This window comes from Onychostruthus taczanowskii, unplaced genomic scaffold (genome assembly GCF_017590055.1).
Source record: "Onychostruthus taczanowskii isolate IOZ18803 unplaced genomic scaffold, ASM1759005v1 scaffold43, whole genome shotgun sequence".
Lineage (NCBI taxonomy): Eukaryota > Metazoa > Chordata > Aves > Passeriformes > Passeridae > Onychostruthus > Onychostruthus taczanowskii.
The window spans coordinates 1,287,622-1,306,158 of record NW_024501792.1 but is presented as its reverse complement, the minus strand read 5'-3'; the positions used below and the strand labels follow the sequence as shown (position 1 = coordinate 1,306,158).

At 50.0% G+C, this 18,537-nt stretch overlaps 1 protein-coding gene across 1 annotated transcript; it reads left to right on the top strand.

Annotated features, from left to right (window-relative positions):
• The first annotated feature begins 3,960 nt into the window (after positions 1 to 3,960).
• On the top strand, positions 3,961 to 18,146 carry TTC12 (tetratricopeptide repeat domain 12). The gene is made up of 21 exons (XM_041413890.1): positions 3,961 to 4,084; positions 4,597 to 4,760; positions 5,071 to 5,101; positions 5,595 to 5,672; positions 6,088 to 6,209; positions 6,704 to 6,763; positions 7,085 to 7,156; positions 7,490 to 7,550; positions 7,646 to 7,855; positions 8,405 to 8,471; positions 8,975 to 9,063; positions 9,621 to 9,786; positions 11,117 to 11,209; positions 11,387 to 11,450; positions 12,661 to 12,795; positions 13,440 to 13,538; positions 14,181 to 14,249; positions 14,960 to 15,061; positions 15,673 to 15,772; positions 17,196 to 17,421; positions 18,024 to 18,146. Exons 1-21 carry the CDS (start codon positions 4,021 to 4,023, stop codon positions 18,097 to 18,099), a joined length of 2,148 nt encoding a protein of 715 aa, XP_041269824.1. The 5' UTR covers positions 3,961 to 4,020; the 3' UTR covers positions 18,100 to 18,146.
• Positions 18,147 to 18,537: the final 391 nt, after the last annotated feature.

The window sequence follows — 18,537 nt, the reverse complement described above, 5'->3', positions numbered from 1 at the left end:
TGCCATGGCTGCTCCAGGGTTGGTGGCACTGCCATGGCTGCTCCAGGGTTGGTGGCACTGCCATGGCTGCTCCAGGGTTGGTGGCACTGCCATGGCTGCTCCAGGGTTGGTGGCACTGCCATGGCTGCTCCAGGGTTGGTGGCACTGCCATGGCTGCTCCAGGGTTGGTGGCACTGCCATGGCTCCGTGGGTCAATACCCGGGGCTGGTGGCACTGCCGTGGCTCCGTGTGTCCACCCGGGGCCGGTGGCGCTGCCGTGGCCGCCCCCTGCCTGTCCCCAGTGTCACAGGAGCGGTGCCATCTCGTGCTGCACCATTCGTGCCGGTGACAGTAGTGCATCCCGCCCGTCAGCTTCCAGAGTGGCGTTTTCTTTTCACACTTTTCCACGGAGCCTTCGGACCCCGCGTCTTTCACCACCAGGCTGTTTTGGTAGTTGTTCTCAGCCCCTCCATGGCCATCCTTCCCCAGCATTCCCTACTTTTGGGGGCCTTCTATCTTGTTAAAAAACAGAAAAAAACAAAAAATCTTTTTACCGAGTGAAACATCGACTCCACCTTTATCCCCATTCTCACTGGTGTAAATACTGATACTAACTGAGGATTTTGACTTTGCATTCTGTCAGAATACTGTGTTCAAATAAAAACTAAAAAAAAAACTAAAAAAAAAAAAAAAAAAAAAAAAAAAAAAAAAAAAAAAAAGCTGATGCCTGCAGTCTGCCCTTCTTTAGCTGCTCTGGTTGCCTCGTCCCACTTGAAAGTTTATTTCTTTGTCCCTCTACGTCTATTTACTTCTTTCCTGGAGATAGCAAACACAGAAATGAAGTTTCACAGCTACTGGGAAGATTTTTTTCCCCCAAAAAAAGGCACTTTTCTGGTGCCTGGCTGTGTTCAGGGTGACAGTGTTGGGTGTAAGAGGTGACCTCTGCCCAGCCTGAATTTCATGAAGTTTAAATGTAATTAATTTATTTTAAAGTCTTGATTTAAAGTCTTGATTTTTTTTTTCCTAAATACTAGCTAAAAATTGCCCAAATGCCCAACTTTAATATTTTTTACTCTGGGGATTACGGGGAAGGGAGGGGAGGGTTGTTTTACCTTCACCAGTTTGGGCAAAAAACGGTTGATTCTCACATGGAAGTTCCCATTCAGCTGGAAAAAAAAAGCTCTTTAAGTCACATCTGATGTAAAAACACCAACATCTTCCAAGTGGGGGAGCAGCAGTGGGCCCAAGCCCCTGGCTGGGGTCGAGGGGAGGCGCTGGGGACATTTGGGGTTGCCCTTTCTGGGTTCAGAGACCCCTCAATCCCCCTCAATCCCCCTCCCTGTGTGTCGTGCCAGCGGGGTGGGAGCTGTGCCCTGCCTCTGCCCCGCTCCTGCTGCTCCTTGGAGCAGCTCGGGGCTTCCTCCCTCTTCTCCCAGAGAGGTGAAAAGGGATTTTCCTGCCCCTGGAGCTGGGGCCGTGCTCAGTGGCATAACCACTGAGAGATCCCTCGTTGGAGCTTTGTGTTTCTTCGGCCGTTCTCTCAACCCTCAGAGCTTTTAATTTCCGTTTAATTGTAATTTTCCCTCGTCTCTCCCTCTGTTAAGGCCATGGCACCCGACTGGCAGTGTCACCTTGGCTGAGTGTGGCTCCTTTTCCCCCGGGCTGAATTTGGGGTAAGTCTGAGGGGGTTTGGGGGGCTGGAGGGAGATTTTTGTGCTGCCTCTTTCTCTCATCCCTTCTAGAAATCATCATTATCTGGACTTTTATCACATTTCAGTATCTGAATATCGTGCATGAGCTTCAGAGCATCATTTTAAGTGCTTTTTGAAGTATTCAGAGACTAAAGGTGCCTCTCCCCTCTGCACATTCGCTGCCCTGTGTGGCTTTACTCCCCAGGTTTTGTGGGATAACAAATAAACCCCGAATTCCCGAGCATCCCACCGCCCCAGCTGTGGCTTCGTGGGTGTTTTTAATTGGACATTGAGCTGGGAACAGCTTCATTAAAGGGAAAAAATCCCCTTTGGGATGGAGGGTGGTGCAGGCAGAGCTGATGGCAGTGAGGGGAAGGATGGGAACTGTTTGGGGCATGAGGGGGGAAAGGGGTATCCTGTCTGTTCCTACAGGGAGAAGGGCTATCCTGGCTGTTCCTACAAGGAAAAGGGGTATCCTGTCTGTTCCTACAGGGAAAAGGGGTATCCTGGCTGTTCCTACAAGGAAAAGGGGTATCCTGGCTGTTCCTACAGGGAAAAGGGGTATCCTGGCTGTTCCTACAGGGAAAAGGGGTATGCTGGCTGTTCCCATAGGGAAAAGGGGTATCCTGGCTGTTCCTACAGGGAGAAGGGGTATCCTGGCTGTTCCTGCAGCCAAGGGGTGGAAGGGATGGGGGATTCTGGCTGCCTGCAGAGCTCAGCACCTCCCAGGCACTCAGGATCCCATTCCAGCTGATGAGGATGGATGGGGAAGCGGGGCAATGGATGCAGCAGGTCCCTGTCCCTGTCCCTGTCCCTGTCCCTGTCCCTGCGCGGAATGTGCCATCCCGGGTTGAGGATGTCCCGGGAATGCCAATCCCGAATTGAGGATGTACCGGGAATGCCAATCCCGAATTGAGGATGTACCGGGAATGCCAATCCCGGGTTGAGGATGGACCGGGAATGCCAATCCAGGGCTGAGGATGGGTCAATCCCGGGCTGAGGATGGGTCGGGAATGCCAATCCCGGGCTGAGGATGGGTCGGGAATGCCAATCCCGGGCTGAGGATGGGTCGGGAATGCCAATCCCGGGCTGAGGATGGGTCGGGAATGCCAATCCCGGGCTGAGGATGGGTCGGGAATGCCAATCCCGGGCTGAGGATGGGTCGGGAATGCCAATCCCGGGCTGAGGATGGGTCGGGAATGCCAATCCCGGGCTGAGGATGGGTCGGGAATGCCAATCCCGGGCTGAGGATGGGTCGGGAATGCCAATCCCGGGCTGAGGATGGGTCGGGAATGCCAATCCCGGGCTGAGGATGGGTCGGGAATGCCAATCCCGGGCTGAGGATGGGTTGGGAATGCCAATCCCGGGTTGAGGATGTACCGGGAATGCCAATCCCGGGCTGAGGATGGGTCGGGAATGCCAATCCCGGGCTGAGGATGTACCGGGAATGCCAATCCGGGGCTGAGGATGTACCGGGAATGCCAATTCTGGGCTGAGGATGTACCGGGAATGCCAATCCCGGGCAGCGCAGCTCCGCGGTGCTCGGGCTCCCTGCGGTGGCCGACAGCTTCCATCGCAGGGAGCCGGAAAGCTTTTCAGGGAGATCGCAACAGGAAAATAATCCCAGTCAGGAATAAAAATGGGGACGAGCTTCAGGCTGGGCATCAGCAGGAATTTCCCCATGGAAAGGTTTAACATCGGCAGGGCTGCCCGGGAGGTTGGGGTGCCCATCCCGGGAGGGGTCCGGGAGGGCCTGGACGTGTCACCCGGAGCTCTGGGCTGGGGACAAGGCGGGCACGGGTCACAGGGAGGGCTCGGTGCTGCCGGAGCTCCTTTCCAGCCGGGACAATCCCGGGATTCCGAGCCGGGGCCCCGCGGCCGGGACCTGCGGCTCTCCCGCCCAATTACCTGCTCATTTACATATCCCCGCCCCTTTAATTTGAATAGCGGTGGGTTTCTTGTTTGCATATCCCCGCCCTTCATTTGCATCGCCACGCCCACCCCCGCGCGTGCCGCGTCAGGCGCGTTCCCCCGGCAACGGCGCCGCGGGTTCGAGCCCGGCCCCGGCGGCTCCCGCTGTCCCCTCGCTGTCCCCTCTCTGTCCCCCCGGTGTCCCATCTGTGTTCCCTCTGTGTCCCCTCGGGCGTCAGGCGCGTTCCCCCGGCAACGGCGCCGCGGGTTCGAGCCCGGCCCCGGCGGCTCCCGCTGTCCCCCTCGCTGTCCCCTCGCTGTCCCCTCGTATCCCGTCGGTTCCCCCTCAGTGTCCCCTCGGTGTCCCCTCTCTGTCCCCCCGGTGTCCCGTCTGTGTCCCCTCGCTGTCCCCTCTCTGTCCCCCCGGTGTCCCCCGGCCATGCTGCGCGACGAGGACACCGAGGCGGATTTCCAGCGCTTCCTGCGCCGCGTGGACGATGTCAGTGAGTGCCGGAGGGGCCCGGGGACAGCGAGGGGAAGGGGGGGTCCGGACCGAGGAAGGCGGACCATGGATGGGAAGGGGGAGATCCCCGCTGTGCCCCTCCCCGGTTCGGTTTTTTCGGCGTTTCCCGGCGATCTCGGCCCTGCGGAGGTTTTGAGCGGCTCTCGCTTTTATTCGGGATGCTGGGAGCCGCTGGCCTCTGGGAATTTCATTCGTGTTGGCAGAAACTGCAGGTGGCTCCTGAAAGTGCCAGGAAATCCACCCCTGGGGACGTTTCTGTTTATTCCAAGTGCCCAAAGCCCCGCTGGAATATCCTGGTCCATGGGAGGGGTCCCTGCCCATGGGACTGGGTGGGGTTTTTTGTTCCACCCCAAACCAGTCTGGGATTCTGTGGTTTTATGGTAAAAGCCATCCTGCTCAGCGCTGCCTTCAAAGCAGCTCCTGCTGCTTCCACCTTTGAAGTCCTGTGTGTGGATATATATTTTATTTGGGTGTTTTCTGTGATTTTTTTAGCCAATTTGCTGCAAGGCCTGAAGTCCCCGGACTCGGCTGTGCAGGAAAAAGCCATTGCTGAGACAGAGAAAAGGCTCCGAGAGCAAGGGGCCAGCAGGGAGGAGGAGGAAGAGGAGGAGGAGGAGAGCAGGACCACGGTGAACAGAACACTCATCAACACCTCTGTAAGGGCTTTTCCCTCTGAAATTAAAGCTGGGCTCAGTCCAGGTCTTCCCTCCTTAAAGACACAAATGGAAACGTTCCAGGAACACCAGAATTTATCAGATCCTTGCCATCCTTTGTTTAAATGTCAAACTGCTGCTCCTGCTGTGTGTCAGGCTGGGAATTTGGGATGCACCAGACGTTCCTGATGCTCGCTGTGGCTTTGTGCAGCCCAGCCACGTGTCCCTGTGCTTTTCCCAAACCATTTGTGCCCTGTCCCTGTGCTCCTGTGGCTTTTCCCAAACCATTTGTGCCCTGTTTCTGTTTTTCCAGGGCACGCCGAGGGTGCAGGCAGCAGATGCAGGTAGGACACTGCTCCTCTCACTCTGTCACAGCTCCAAAATCAGTCCTAGCAGGGATGGAGCTCATCAAGAGCTGATTCCACCCCTGCCAAAGCCCAAGCTGACTTTTCCTGGTGTCTGTAACCAAAATTCAGTCAGGTCTAGGACCACACTCAAGGTCTCAGCAGCATGGCTGTGTTTTTCACAGGTGGGAGCCTTGTTCTCTTCTGGCTCCTCATCCTTTTACACTTTTTATTGTGGATTTCAGAGCAAACCTGTTCGTTTTCCCCTGGAGAGGAGCAAGGCAGGTGTGCAGATCCTCAGGGGTGTCACATCCTTGTCTGTGACAGCTCGTCAGCCACTTGCACTTTAATTACTGAAATGCCCCTTAGTATTGGCTTTTATTAAGAAATGACTCAGAAGCACCTTAGGCATTACTGTTTCTTCTCTGTTTTAATGAAGTTTGCTCTTTTTTTCCCCCCTCCCTGAAATGCCACCAACTCTCCTGGCTGGAAGATGGCTTCCTGGCAGCTTTGGAACAGGATGCCAAGGAACGAGCCCAGCGAAGGAGGAGGAATGAGCAGCTGGCAAACGGTGACTGCCGAGAGCTCTGCAGGCTCTGCCTCCAAAAATCACCTGCCAGGGGCTGAGGGAGGCACAGCTGGGCTCGTCCCTGTCCCCAGCCCTGGGACAGGGTCAGGGGCTCCTCAGAGCTGCTGCTCCTGGTTCTCTGCATGATCTCCTGGTGCTGGAGCTGGTTTGGGATGCAGGGAGGGAGGGGAACACTCAGGTTTCCCTCTGGAAGGGGAATGGTTGCAGGGAAATAATGGAAATAATGGAAATAATGGAAATAATGGCTGGGCTGGAACCCTGGGGCTGTTCTGCAGGAGAGCGTGGCCTCTGCCTGCTCAGCCCCACTGGAATGAAATAAATTAAATATTAATTAAATAAATACATTCAATACTGATGGACATCACTGCTGTTCCCAATGCTTTCTGCTGCTCTGCAGCCCTGAAGGAGCAGGGCAACGAAGCCTTCAGGGCAGGAGACTTTTCCCTGGCCATCCAGAGGTACTCAGAGGGGCTGCAGAAGCTGAGGGACAAGCAGGAGCTCTACACAAACAGGGCCCAGGTGAGTGCAGGGAAGGAGCCATCTCTGGCTGCTTTTTGGGTGGCTGTGCCAGGGTAAAAGCCCAAGGCATTGTTCTGTTGCACCCCTTTGCATGTGGAGCACCCCTGCTCCTGCAGAGCAAGAGGGGAAAATCCTTCCAAGTCCCAGTTTTATTCAAATACTCTGATTTTTTTTTAAATTATTATTATTATTAATGCTTTCCCAGGAATCACTTCTGTAACTGCACAGTGAAATATTTGCTTTGCAGTCTCTGTTTGCCTTGTATGCTCCATGTTTTTGTATGTCTAGGATTCTGTTCCATTGATTCTAAATTAGAAAATCCAGGGAGATGGCAGACAAGTTAAGCGTGGAAATTACCCTGCAAAATCAATGGCCAGGCCAATCAGCAGCCTAATTTTATTCTTTTTAATTAGCCAGTGCTTGTGCAACAGCGAGCAGAAATTGTTTAAAGGATTCTAATTCTTCTGCCTGGACTATTTTTTGGTTTATTTCAGGCCTACCTGAAGCTCCATGAGTATAAGAAAGCCATCAGTGACTGTGAATGGGCATTAAAGGTAATTCCAGAATTGCCAAGTGGAAAAGAGCCCTGAGATCAGCATTATTTACAGAAATCCGTATTTTTGACTAAAATGAACAGGAGAAATAATCACCTTTTGGAAACCCTGTTTTCCATCCTCACCTCAAGCCTTTCTTCAGTTCCTTGGGGGCAATAATTCAGCATAAAAACTTTATCCACCACTAATAAATGGTATAAACACCCTAATCTTTGCTTCAGGCAACTCTAATAATTAATCAGAATGCTGGGAAAAAAAAAAATCCTGAAAGGCTGCAACGTTCTAAAGACATAACTGATAATAATTTCTGGTTTACCTCAGTGCAATAAGAGCTGCCTTAAAGCCTATTTCCTGATGGGGAAGGCTCACCTGGCCCTGCAGCACTTCACTGAGGTGAGCTGGCTGAACTCTGGGGCCGTGCTTTGTTCTGCTTTGGGGGGTGACAGGGAGAGAGTTTCCATGCCTCAGTTTCTGTTTTCTCACTGGAACTCGGATTTTTTTTGCTCTTTGGGTTTTACTGGAAAATTCCCTTTGACTTTGCAACAGCAGGCAGGTGTAGGCACTGAGAATATTTGACTTTTCTGAGAGTTTTGACATCTGTGTCTCCATAAATATTACTTTTCACATTTATTCAGGACTGTGGCCCCAGAAACCTTTGGGGTCTGACTGGGATATCATTGATAGAATTGATTCCTGTTTCCAGAGCCCTTTTTTGTCCCCCTGCAGTCCAGGCAGTGCTACGAGAAGATGCTGCAGATTGACCCCCAGAAGGAAAACCTGTTCAAAGGTAAGACAGAAATCCTTTCACCCTTGTTTTCCCAAGGGGGAGCAGAATTTATTTCCCTGCTGGTTTTCCACTCCTGGTTTTCTGTGACCTGGCAGAGTGCATGGATGAGGCCAGGCTGGAGGAGAAGAGGCTGAGGGAGGAGCAGAGGGCAGAGAGGGAGCTGCAGGCTGGGAGTGAGGCTGCTGTGTCCGTGCAGGAATTGCTGCAGAGCATCCAGGAATTGCTGCAGAGCACCAGCAGCCCTGGCCACCCCATCCCCTACTACACAGGGGCCGTCAGGCTGCTGGCAGCAGCCGTCAACAGCTGTGAGTCTGTGCTGAAAAACGTTAATTTTGTTAATTTTGTTGATTTTGGGAGGTGTAACCCAGGCAGAGGAAGTCAGGGGAGCGGTTTTTAAAGGAGCACAGTAACTGTTGCTGTGTTTAAAACAATTTAAACCACAAAACTGGCACTGGTGGGTATTTCAGCGTGGCCAGTGTTTGTTTACAGCATTTTTTTAGAATCAGACTGATGCTGTAGCTGAGCTGCTGAGAGTTCTTGGGGATTGGGCTCTCATTTGTTTATAAATATTTGTAATTCTCTGTTAAAGGCCATTGAGTTACAAAGCCAATTTTGTGTTTCAGCCTTCCTGAATAATCTTTCACTTGAAACCAACAGCACCAGGCATGAACCAGAGCAATCCTCAGCTTCAGAAGCACTCCTGCTTCATTCCTTCCTGAATTTTCCTCCGTTTCCAAGGATGTTTTTTCCCCAGAGCTGCTGCTGCAGTGACCTTTTCTTTTAGCACTGCTCAGGAAGAGCAGGAGCCTGCCTGGCTGTCACACAGCTGAGCTGTTTGTCTCTGCCTCTTCCAGGCACCGGGCAAACGTTCTTCAGGACAAACAATGGCTTCAGTATCCTGAGGAACGAGGCTGTCAGAGGGTGAGAGCTCTCCAGAGGGCCACTCCAGCCCGGGGAAATGCAATATTGTTTTCAAGAAACAGAATCGCCTCTTGAAATGCAGATGAACTGATGGGAGGAGGATGTAATCCCAGATTTTAGTGTCTGAATGGAGGGGCTTGTACCTGCCCCTGGCACAAACAGTGCTCCCTCGGATGCAGGGAGGAGAACTCGTGGATTGCTGTTTGTGTCTGCCCTTTCTGGGCAGTCATCCTATCCCTGGTGGTGAGAGCAGGAAAAAATCTGAGTGGGAAAGAACATCTGAAGGCTCTGCCTGCACCCCCTGGAGCTGGGATTGAGCACCAGGGAATATTTGGGTGTTCCTGGCACCTGCAGCACTGAGACTTTTTAGGGTTCATCCTTATTTTGGGTGGTGGCTGCAGGCAGACCTGAGGGGTGAAGCACATCCAAATTCCCCTTCCCCGGGTGCCTCCCGTGGTTTGATCCCTCCTTTGCTCTTTCACAAGCTGACTTTTCTCATCCAGGGCCTTCTGTGCAGAGAGCAAAAGCCCTGCTGAGGTGGAGCTCTGTGTTTCCCTTCTCCTGCTGTGGCAAGCTGCCTGTGCTGGGAATGGTAAAGCCCTGGAATCCCCCTCATCCTTGTTAATGTGAGATTAATTTGGCATTTCTGGGGCTGGGCATGGCCACCCCTCTCCCAGAGCACCCACACCCATCCAGACGTGGTTGGAAACCCAGTTTTGCAGGTCAGAGGAGGTGACATCATTTTGGCAGGGTGAAATTTCCACTCTCTGAGCATTTCCAATCCACCCAGGGGGTGGGAAGTAAATTCCCTGTGATTTTTGCTGCTCTTAAGATAATACCACTTGCACGATTTTCTCTGTTTTAAGCAATTACACCTGCAAAAAGCAGAGTTTTACAGAAGAGAAGGCTGAATTATTTTAGAATTACCAATCAATAGTGCTCGGGCAGGTACCTGCCTCTGTTTTTAGGGAATACCCACTTGGGTGAGAAATGGGCTGGGGTGGGTGGTAAAGTGGAAATTCAGGATATTGTGATGACTTGCGGGGTTCAGCTGTTTAAATAAAATAGTCATGCTGAAAAAAAAATAAAATAAATGAAACGAGGATGCCAACGAGTGACACTGCAGTGAGATTTTGTCTCTCCTTCCAGAAGAAAATCAGCGTCTCCTGCTGGCCCAGCCCGAGGTGGGGGCCCAGCTGCCAGAGCTGCTCTCCTGTGGCACAGCCCAGATCCAGAGGGAGACCTTGGCACTGATCTCTCTCTACTCTGAGCACGAGGAGGGCCGGAGGCTGCTGGGCAAGCAGGACCTGAGCAGGTGAGCAGCACCAGGAAAGTGTCCTGGCAGGGCTCAGAGCTGCCCCAGCTGGGGAGAAAAGGAGGCTCAGGGGTGCTCTCATCACCCTGCACAGCTCTGAGAGGTGCCTGTGCTCAGCTGGGGCTGGGCTCTGTCTCCAGGCACTGACAGAGCCAGAGCACACAGCCCCAAGCTGCACCAAGGGAAATACAGGCTGGATAGCAGGGAAGAGTTTTTACAGAAAAGGTGATAAAGTTCTGGAATGTTCTGCCCGGGGAGGTGGTGCAGTCACCATCCCTGGGGGGGTTTAACAAAGCCTGGATGTGGCACTGGGGGCCAGGGTTGGGTTGGGGTGCTGGGGCTGGGCTGGACTCATTGATCTTGGAGATCTCTTCCAACCCGGTCATTCTGTGAATTCTGGGAATTTTGGGAATTCCCAGGGACCGGGGAGGTGGTGCAGTCACCATCCCTGGGGGTGTTTAACAAAGCCTGGATGTGGCACTGGGGGCCAGGGTTGAGTTGAGCTGTTGGGGCTGGGCTGGACTCGTTGATCTTTGAGATCTCTTCCACCCTGGTCACTCTGTGAATTCTGTGAATTCTGGGAATTTTGGGAATTCCCAGGGACCGGGGAGGTGGTGCAGTCACCATCCCTGGGTGTGTTTAACAAAGCCTGGATGTGGCACTGGGGGCCAGGGTTGAGTTGAGGTGCTGGGGCTGGGTTGGACTCGATGATCTTGGAGGTCTCTTCCAACCTGGTCATTCTGTGAATTCCTGAGGGGACACAGTGGCACTGAGGCTTCTGCCCCGTGGGGACAGGCCTGGGCTGGCAGAAGTGCAAGTTGGATGTGTGGGGTAGAGCTGCAGGAAGTTTTGATGTCTGAAACAAAGCAGGATTTAAATTGATTTAATAATTTGGAGTCCCCTCCTCTAAACCCATGTAGCACTCAGGCAGAGCTCGCCCTGCTGCCTCTAAAATCTCCTGGATTGCAGCTGAGAGTCTCTCCTCATTTAAAAATCAGGATTTGGGGTTATTTAGTGTTGCCATGGCTCACTGAGTGGGGAAGGAAACCCCATGCCATTGCCTTTGTCCCTTATCCTGCTGCTTCCTCCCTCTGAGAAATGTCCATTTACTGGTTTGGGTAATAATGGGTGATCAGGAGGCATTGTCCATTTTCCTGGGGAGGAAAGGTGAAAGGAATGAGCCACATCTCAGAGGATGCTTAAAAATGGCAGATTTAACTGTGCCTTGAAATACCAACAACCCAAAAAAATAGAATTTTGATCTTTAATGATTAAACCAAGGCTGACACCAATTTTTGGTTGGTTTTTTTAAATATTATTTTAACACCAGATGGCTGCAGATTTTGATGGCATTTGTCAAGTGCACTGATGCAAGGGCTGATACTGCCATGAACATCCTGTGTGACTTAACTGGGGAGGAAAGGTAATTTATTTAAATTCCTCATTCATTTCTCTAAAGCTGTGCTGTGAACGGTGTGGAACAAGCCAGGGACAGGCTCTTGGCCACCTCTGCTCTGAGCTTACTCAGGTCTTTCTGTTGCTCTTCTCTTGCCTTCAGCTGTGGTTTGTGACCAAAACTTTGTTTTTTTATCCCCAACAGGTTCCAAAGCCAGTGTCGGGCCACGTTTTCCACGGGTGTTTTACCTTTATTCACCCAGCTGCTGGTAGGGAAGATCTGATTTTGTATTTTCAGTTCGTTTTTCTGTAGCATGTCCTGTGTCTGCTCTATGGGTGTAAGAGATTGAGTTTTGTCAGGAAAATGTTCTTTTTCTTCAATATTTTGTCCTACACATTCCTAGTTTAATATTCAGTATAAACTCTGGCCTTGGTTGCAGATTCCCACTGGTAATTCACCTTCAGCTTTGAGTTTTGCTCTTCTTGCTGTGACTTTAATCCCCTGTCAGCACCCAATCCCTGTTCTGTCTTGGATGGTGATTTTTGCCTTCTAATCTGAGGGATCAGGGTGAGGAGATGACATTGGGTGCTGAGATAAAGAATCCCTTTTCTGGGCATCCTTTATCCAGCAGCAAATTTCAAATGGGTTGGTGCAGAAACCTGTCCTGAGGAAGTGGGAAGATGGGTTCTGCTGGGCACTAAAATACTCCCATTTCTCCAAATGAGCAGCAAGACAATAATTCCAGAACTCTCACATTGTTTGTGGCTCTTTCTGCTGGAATTCCAGCTTCAGCAGCTGCTCTGTGCCCCCAGGGAGTGACTGCAGGAAATGTTCACACTTAGGGACACAAAATCCCCTTTCCCCAGAGCTCATAAAGCAGGAGATAAAGTGAAAATGAAGGAAACCTGCAAACTTTGGTGTTGTATTTGTGGGGTGCCCCGTGGCAGGAAGGAATGATGGATCTGACTCCATGTTCTCAGAAGGCTAATTTATTATTTTATGATCTATATTATATTAAAGAATACTAAACTAAGCTATACTAAAGAATACAGAAAGGATACAGACAGAAGGCTAAAAAGATAATAATGAAAACTTGTGAATCTTTCCAGAGTCTGACATTGCTTGACCCTGCTTGGCCAATAAGTCAAAACAATTCACATGAAACCAATGAAACAACCACCTGTGGGTGAACAATGTCCAACCACATTCCAAAGCAGCAAAACACAGGAGAAACAAATCAGATAATTATTGTTTTCCTTTTTCTCTGAGGCTTCTCAGCTTCCCAGAAGCAGAAATCCTGGGCGAAGGGATTTTTCCAGAAAACATGACTGTGACACCTTGGCCAGCTGGGGTTTTTACCTGAGAGCTTCTGGAGTGCCAGAGGGGTGGCACACACACAGTGCTGTTTGCTGGTGCTTTTTTTGGGCTGATTTTTTGTTTTTTTGGGGCTGATTGTGCCTTGCCTTGCTGTGTTTCAGGTGTGTGCCAGGCAGGTGCAGCAGGCAGCCCTGGCCCGTGCCGTGGCCGTGCTGGGCAGCCTGTGTGCAGATGTTGTGCTGCGGGCACAGCTGGCTCAGAGCAGGGAGTGCTGGCAGGCCTGCCTGGAGCTGCTGGTAAAGGAACCTCCCTGTTTGTGTGCTCCCCTCACAGCCCTGAGCCCTTCCTTCCAGCTGGGCTTTTGGGGGGAGGTCTCAGAGCTGCCCCCCCTCAGCTGTGTCCCTTCAAAGTGGCCCCTTCCTGCTGGAAGCTTGTTCTGTGGCCTCAGGTCAAGTAAAGTATTTTCTTGTGGGAGAGTTTAAAATTCTAGTTTAAAATCCCTCAGCACAGAAAATTTGAAATTCTTGTTTAAAATCCCCCAGCACAGAAAATTTGAAATTCTTCTTTAAAATCCCTCAGCACAGAAAGTCTGAAATTCTTCTTTAAAATCCCTCAGCACAGAAAATTTTAAATTCCAGTTTCAAATTCTTCAGCACAGAAAGTTGAAAATTCTAGGATTCTAACACCTCCCAGGTGAGGCTGTGCTGTGAGCACAGTCCCCAAAACCTGAAGGCTCGTGGGCTGGGATGGGATTTTTGTGACATCCCAAACATGCCAAGTTTGGGGGGTGCAGTTTTGGGGCCCAAACATGTGGGTTTGTGTCACAGAGTGTCCTCAGCTCTGCTTCTCCCAGAACTTTTCCTCCCCTGGAGCTGCCCCAGGAGGCTGAGGCAGGGCTGTCCTGGCCCTGGAGCTGATTTTCCTCCCTGCTGTGTCTCAGGATGGGTGTCCTGATGCCAACCCTGGCTACCAGCAGTGTGTGTTTGCAGTGCTGGGGCTGATGATGAACCTGCTGCTTGAATCCAATGGCACCATCCAGGTAAGCAACAACTGGGAATTAAAAAAAATAAAAATTGTAGTGTTGCAGGTTGTTTTTAAAGGTAGTTGATAATTTTTTTTTGGCTGAAAAGCGAAAAAAGCTACAGAATTTTCTCCTCTGCCACCACCTCCGGTATATAAACAGCTATGAGGAAAAACCAGTGTAAAGTGCATAAATCATCTTTTCATGGTGGTGTAAATGTTTTGTTTGGACCCACTCTCCAGTTGTTCTGAGGTCCTGGTTACCTTCCCAAATTATCCAAAGCTCAGGGTCCCACAGGGAAGGCAGAATTCCCCAGGGTGCTGCAGAGCTGTCCCCTGATCTCCAGGGCATTCCTTTGGCCTTGGGTCCATCTCTGCTCCAGCCCTCCCAGCCCCAGCTGCAGCTCAGCTGAAACCCTGAGCTTCCCCTGAGTTTTCCCTGTCTTTTCCCTGAGTATTCCCTGTGTTGTTTCCCATGTGTTTTTCCAGAGTTTTCCCTGTGTTGTTTTCCCTGAGTTTTCCCTGAGTTTTTCCTGATTTTCCCTGAGTATTCTCTATGTTGTTTCCCCTGAGTTTCCCCTGAATTTCCCCTGAGTATTCCCTGTGTTGTTTCCCCTGTGTTTTCCCCATTTTCCCCCTGAGTTTCCCCTGTGTTTTCCAGGAATTTGCTGTGCCCATCAGTGGCAGGTGCTTGGCTCTGCTCAGCCATCAGGACGGAAGGATTGTCACAGTAAGTCACCAACAAAAGCTGGATTTGGCTCTCCTGAGCTCTTCAGAGCAACTTCTGCCCTGTGCAGGAGGCTTTGAAGCCTAAAACATTCCCAAAAGAAATAAAACAATAATAGACCACTTTAATATTCATTTTTATATGGTTTGATGCAAGAGGTTTTCAAGGTTCCCTAGCAATCTGCTTAACAGAAGCTCTTACAAACCATTTCAGCGTGGAACCCTTTAAAAATCAGTGGGGCAGCAAAGCAGCCAGGGCAGTTTGGGTGTTCAGCTGTTTTCCTCTGCAGTTCTCGTGTGGGAATTCCAGGTGGACTCCTGGGAATGGGGTGGGACTCCAGGGAGAGCAGGCAGGGACAGATGGGGGCTCTGAGCTCCCAGGACCTGTTCTGAGCTGTTTTATCCCTCCCAGTGCTGGGCTGCTCTCTACCAGGAGTTTGTAATTTTATTTTTTAATGAATGAACACCCAGGATCCCCATTTGGGCTCCCTCTCCCCTGTGCTGAAGCTCTGCTGTGCTCAGTTTCCACGAAATGACCAAAAAGCCACATCCTAAAGATGTTCTCTGTTAGCTTCTGGGATTTCCCTAATTCCTGGCAATTTCTCCTTTCAGCACTTTAATTACCTCAGGCTTACCGTGCAAGAAACAAACTAATCCAGCTGCCTGGACCAATAAAAGTTGGGTTTTGCTTCTCTCTCCTTTCCCCCTGTTTAGAGAGCCACGGGAGTGCTGAGCCGTGTCCTGCCAGCGTCCCCCTCAGCCGTGGAGGAGGTGGTGAAAGGAGGAGTGGTGAAGAAAATGCTCAAATTCTTGAAAGTAAATCCAACTTCCTTCATTTCTGCCTGTCCTGAGCAAATCTTAACTCCCCTTGGGTTTATCCTCCTCTCCCTGGAGGATGTGTCTGCATCTTCATTGTAACACTGCTCCCAGGTTTTATTTTAAATTATTTTTAAAGTCTTAATTCTAATTCTTAATGCTTTTCTTTATTTTTTTTCTTTTTCTTTAATCGCTCTTAATTTTTTTAGTTCTTAATTCTTCAATTTTTTCCTTTAATTTTTTCCATTTAATTTCTTCTTTTAATTCTTTCTTATATTTTTTAAAAATTCTTAATTCTAATTGTTCTTTAATTTCATTTCTTCAATTTTTGCTGTATATCTGCACCCAGCAGGTATTTATGCAGATCAAGTTAGTCTAGAAAAAAATCTGTGGCACTGGGCTCTTGTCAAATGGAGTTGATTTGAAAAGGATTGGCCTGCAGAGACCCAGGGAATGTTGTGTGTTCCTCACTGGCAGGAATTAAACGAGATTTATGTAATTCTCAGCCTGTGAGATGAATGCCCTGTGAAGGTTTTCATTTACCTGAGCGTGCCCTGGTGCCCAGGCTGCTCTGGGCTGAGCTGTGTTTGCTCCCTGTGTTCAACCCTCAGGCTGGGGGACAGCTCACATCCAGCTATGCCATAAAGACCCTCGCCACCTGCACCAAGAGCAGCAGCAGAGCTCAGGAAGAGCTGCTCAAGGGGGACAAAAGTAAGTGAAACTGGTCATTTCCTGTGAATATCACCCCTGGTTTCCTATGAATATAACCCTGACTTCCCTATTAAAATAACAATTATCCTATTAAAATAACCCCTGATTTCCTATGAATATAACCCGATTTCCTATGAATATAAACCCTGATTTCCTATGAATGTAACCCCTGACTTCCCTATTAAAATAACAATTATCCTATGAATATAAACCCTGATTTCCTATGAATATAACCCCTGACTTCCCTATTAAAATAACAATTATCCTATTAAAATAAACCCTGATTTCCTATTAATATTAACCCTGATTTCCTATGAATATAACCCCTGACTTCCCTATTACAATAACAATTATCCTATTAAAATAACTCATGATTTCCCTATTAAAATAACAATTATCCTATTAAAATAACCCCTGATTTCCAGGGCTGGGGCTGTTGGTGGTGTCCTCCCTGGGGATGGTGGCCCGGCATTAAATCCAGCAGGAGCTGGGGGCACAGGGATGTGCCAGGGCAGTTTTAGGGTGTCCCTGCTCTGTGGCCCAGCCCCAGTCAGTGCTGATGGAAGCACAGCAGAGAACCCTGAGATTTCCAGAGGCTGTCAGAGCCTGCACCCCAAGGATTTCCCATCAGAGCATCCCCTCCCCTCTGTGCAGCCCAGACTCTCTCCCTGCCAGCTGCAGACAGAGTTCCCACTGCCTCAAACCAGCAGCAGCACCTCACCCTGAGCTCCCCACCAAAGCTCTGGGGTTTAAACTGGGGGAAGTCACTAATTCTTGTTTTGTCAGCTCTGTTTGCCAGAGGGAACCTCCCTCTGGATTTATCCAGCCCCTGTTCAGTGATCTCTGAGTGTTCAGGACTCTGTGGCCTGAGATAATGCTTTCAGGTGTCAGAGCCCAAACTCTGCTGTCCTTAGGTGAGCTTTGGTAGCTCTGGATGCACAGAAAGCTTTTTTTATGTTCCTTTTTCCAGCTGTTCTTTCCACAACAGCATCTCTGCTTTAAGGCAGTTAACGTGGCACCTTCAGCTCTCTGTGAGAGAGACTCTGGGCAAGAGGAGCTGAGGCAGCTCCTGGCTGCTGAAATTGCCACGAAATCCCCTTGCAATTGCCATGACATCCCCTTGCTCTCCAGCTTTTCCAGGGAAACAGCTCCAGAATCAGTCCCTGCAGCCAGCAGGAAACAGCTGGAGAGCTCTGGCTGTGTCTAACAGAGATTCCCCCTCCTGCCAGGGTTCCAGGTGAGCTCTCTGTGAGACACTCTGGGCAAGAGGAGCTGAGGCAACCCCAGGCTGCTGAAATTGCTACGAAATCCCCTTGCTTCTCCAGCTTTTCCAGGGAAACAGCTCCAGAATCAGTCCCTGCAGCCAGCAGGAAACAGCTGGAGAGCTCTGGCTGTGTCTAACAGAGATTCCCCCTCGTGCCAGGGTTCCAGGTGCTGCTGAGGCTGCTGCAGGCAGGGGATGAGCTGACGGTGGGCAATGCAGCTTTCTGCCTCAGCCAGTGCCTGCTGCTGCCCGGGGCTGCCTCGTCCCTGCTGGGCTCCAGCGTGGTGCAGCTGCTGCTCAGGCAGGCTGGGGGTGATGCTCTCAGGAGCTCGGTGCAGCAGAACTCAGCCATAGCCCTGGGCAGGCTCTGTGTGGCTGAGCCAAGGTAGGCACCAAAATTCCCTTTGTTTTAATTCCCCTTTTCTGTTATTAGGTGATAATCCCTGAGAAACCAAGCAGGGTAAGCCAAATTTTGAGTTGTTAGGTTAATTTAACTCCATGAATTCTATTTCCTTCCTCCAGCCAGAATTTCCCCCTTGTGATCTGTCCCCAAATCCTGCTTTAGGGCTCCTGGGGTGCCAGTTCTGTCCCCACATCTCTCAAGGACTTCACTGACCTGTGCTGGAAGGACAGAAGGGATGTTAAAGTCTGTAGATCCCAAATGAGCAGTGGAGAAAATATCAGCCCTGAGATGTGTCTGAAACAGCAGAGATAGAAGGGAAACTCTTTCTTTTCTTAGTTTTGTTAATCTGAAATTAACCTATTTGTAGAATGTTGTTTATGTGCCTTTCTGAGGGCAATAATTATCTAGAAACTCTATTAAGAGTATCTGCATTAACTCTGTATTATTATTATATTATTATTATTATCTAGAAACTCTGTTTTATATTGAATACAGCATTAAACACCCCTGAAAGCTTGGGCAGAGCAGTTAGAGCTTAAAATTTTAATTTTTAGTCACCACCTGTCCCCCTGCTGTCTCTCCAGGCACATCCAGCAGCTGAGGAAGCTCAATGGCCTGGCCATCCTGAACTCCTCCATGAAATACGTGCACAGCAGCTGAACTCCTCAGAGCCCCTTCCACAAGTGCCCTTCCTCTCACTGCTCTTGAGTTTTCTCTGCTTTAATAAAATTCATTCAACTTTTCAGTGGCTTTTTGGAGTGGTTTTGGTCCCCCACAGAAGCCAGTGAAACAGAATCAGGAGGAAGGAGTTGATTTATTATCTCAGCTACCAACCAAAATACCCCCTTGCATTAGGCTGCTTTTGCTTTAATAACTGACATAAATTTAATTAATGGCCATAAACATAGCATAGCTTTTTTTTGTTGTTGTTGGTTTTGCCCACGGGAAACAGAAGAATTTATTACATTCCTGTGAAGAATAAGCACAATTCAGCCCAGTTTGAGTTTAAAATGGCTCCTCAGCTCCCCTCCTTGGCACCTGGGGGTGTCAGCTCTGTGGGGAGCCTTTGTCCCCTCAGAGCAGGGGGTGCCAAATTAT

Coding starts and splice junctions, on each gene's coding strand:
- TTC12 (XM_041413890.1), top strand. CDS start 4,021: ATGCTGCGCGACGAGGACACCGAGGCGGATTTCCAGCGCTTCCTGCGC. Junction 4,085..4,596: donor GCGCCGCGTGGACGATGTCA/GTGAGTGCCGGA, acceptor TGATTTTTTTAG/CCAATTTGCTGCAAGGCCTG. Junction 11,451..12,660: donor CTTTATTCACCCAGCTGCTG/GTAGGGAAGATC, acceptor GCTGTGTTTCAG/GTGTGTGCCAGGCAGGTGCA.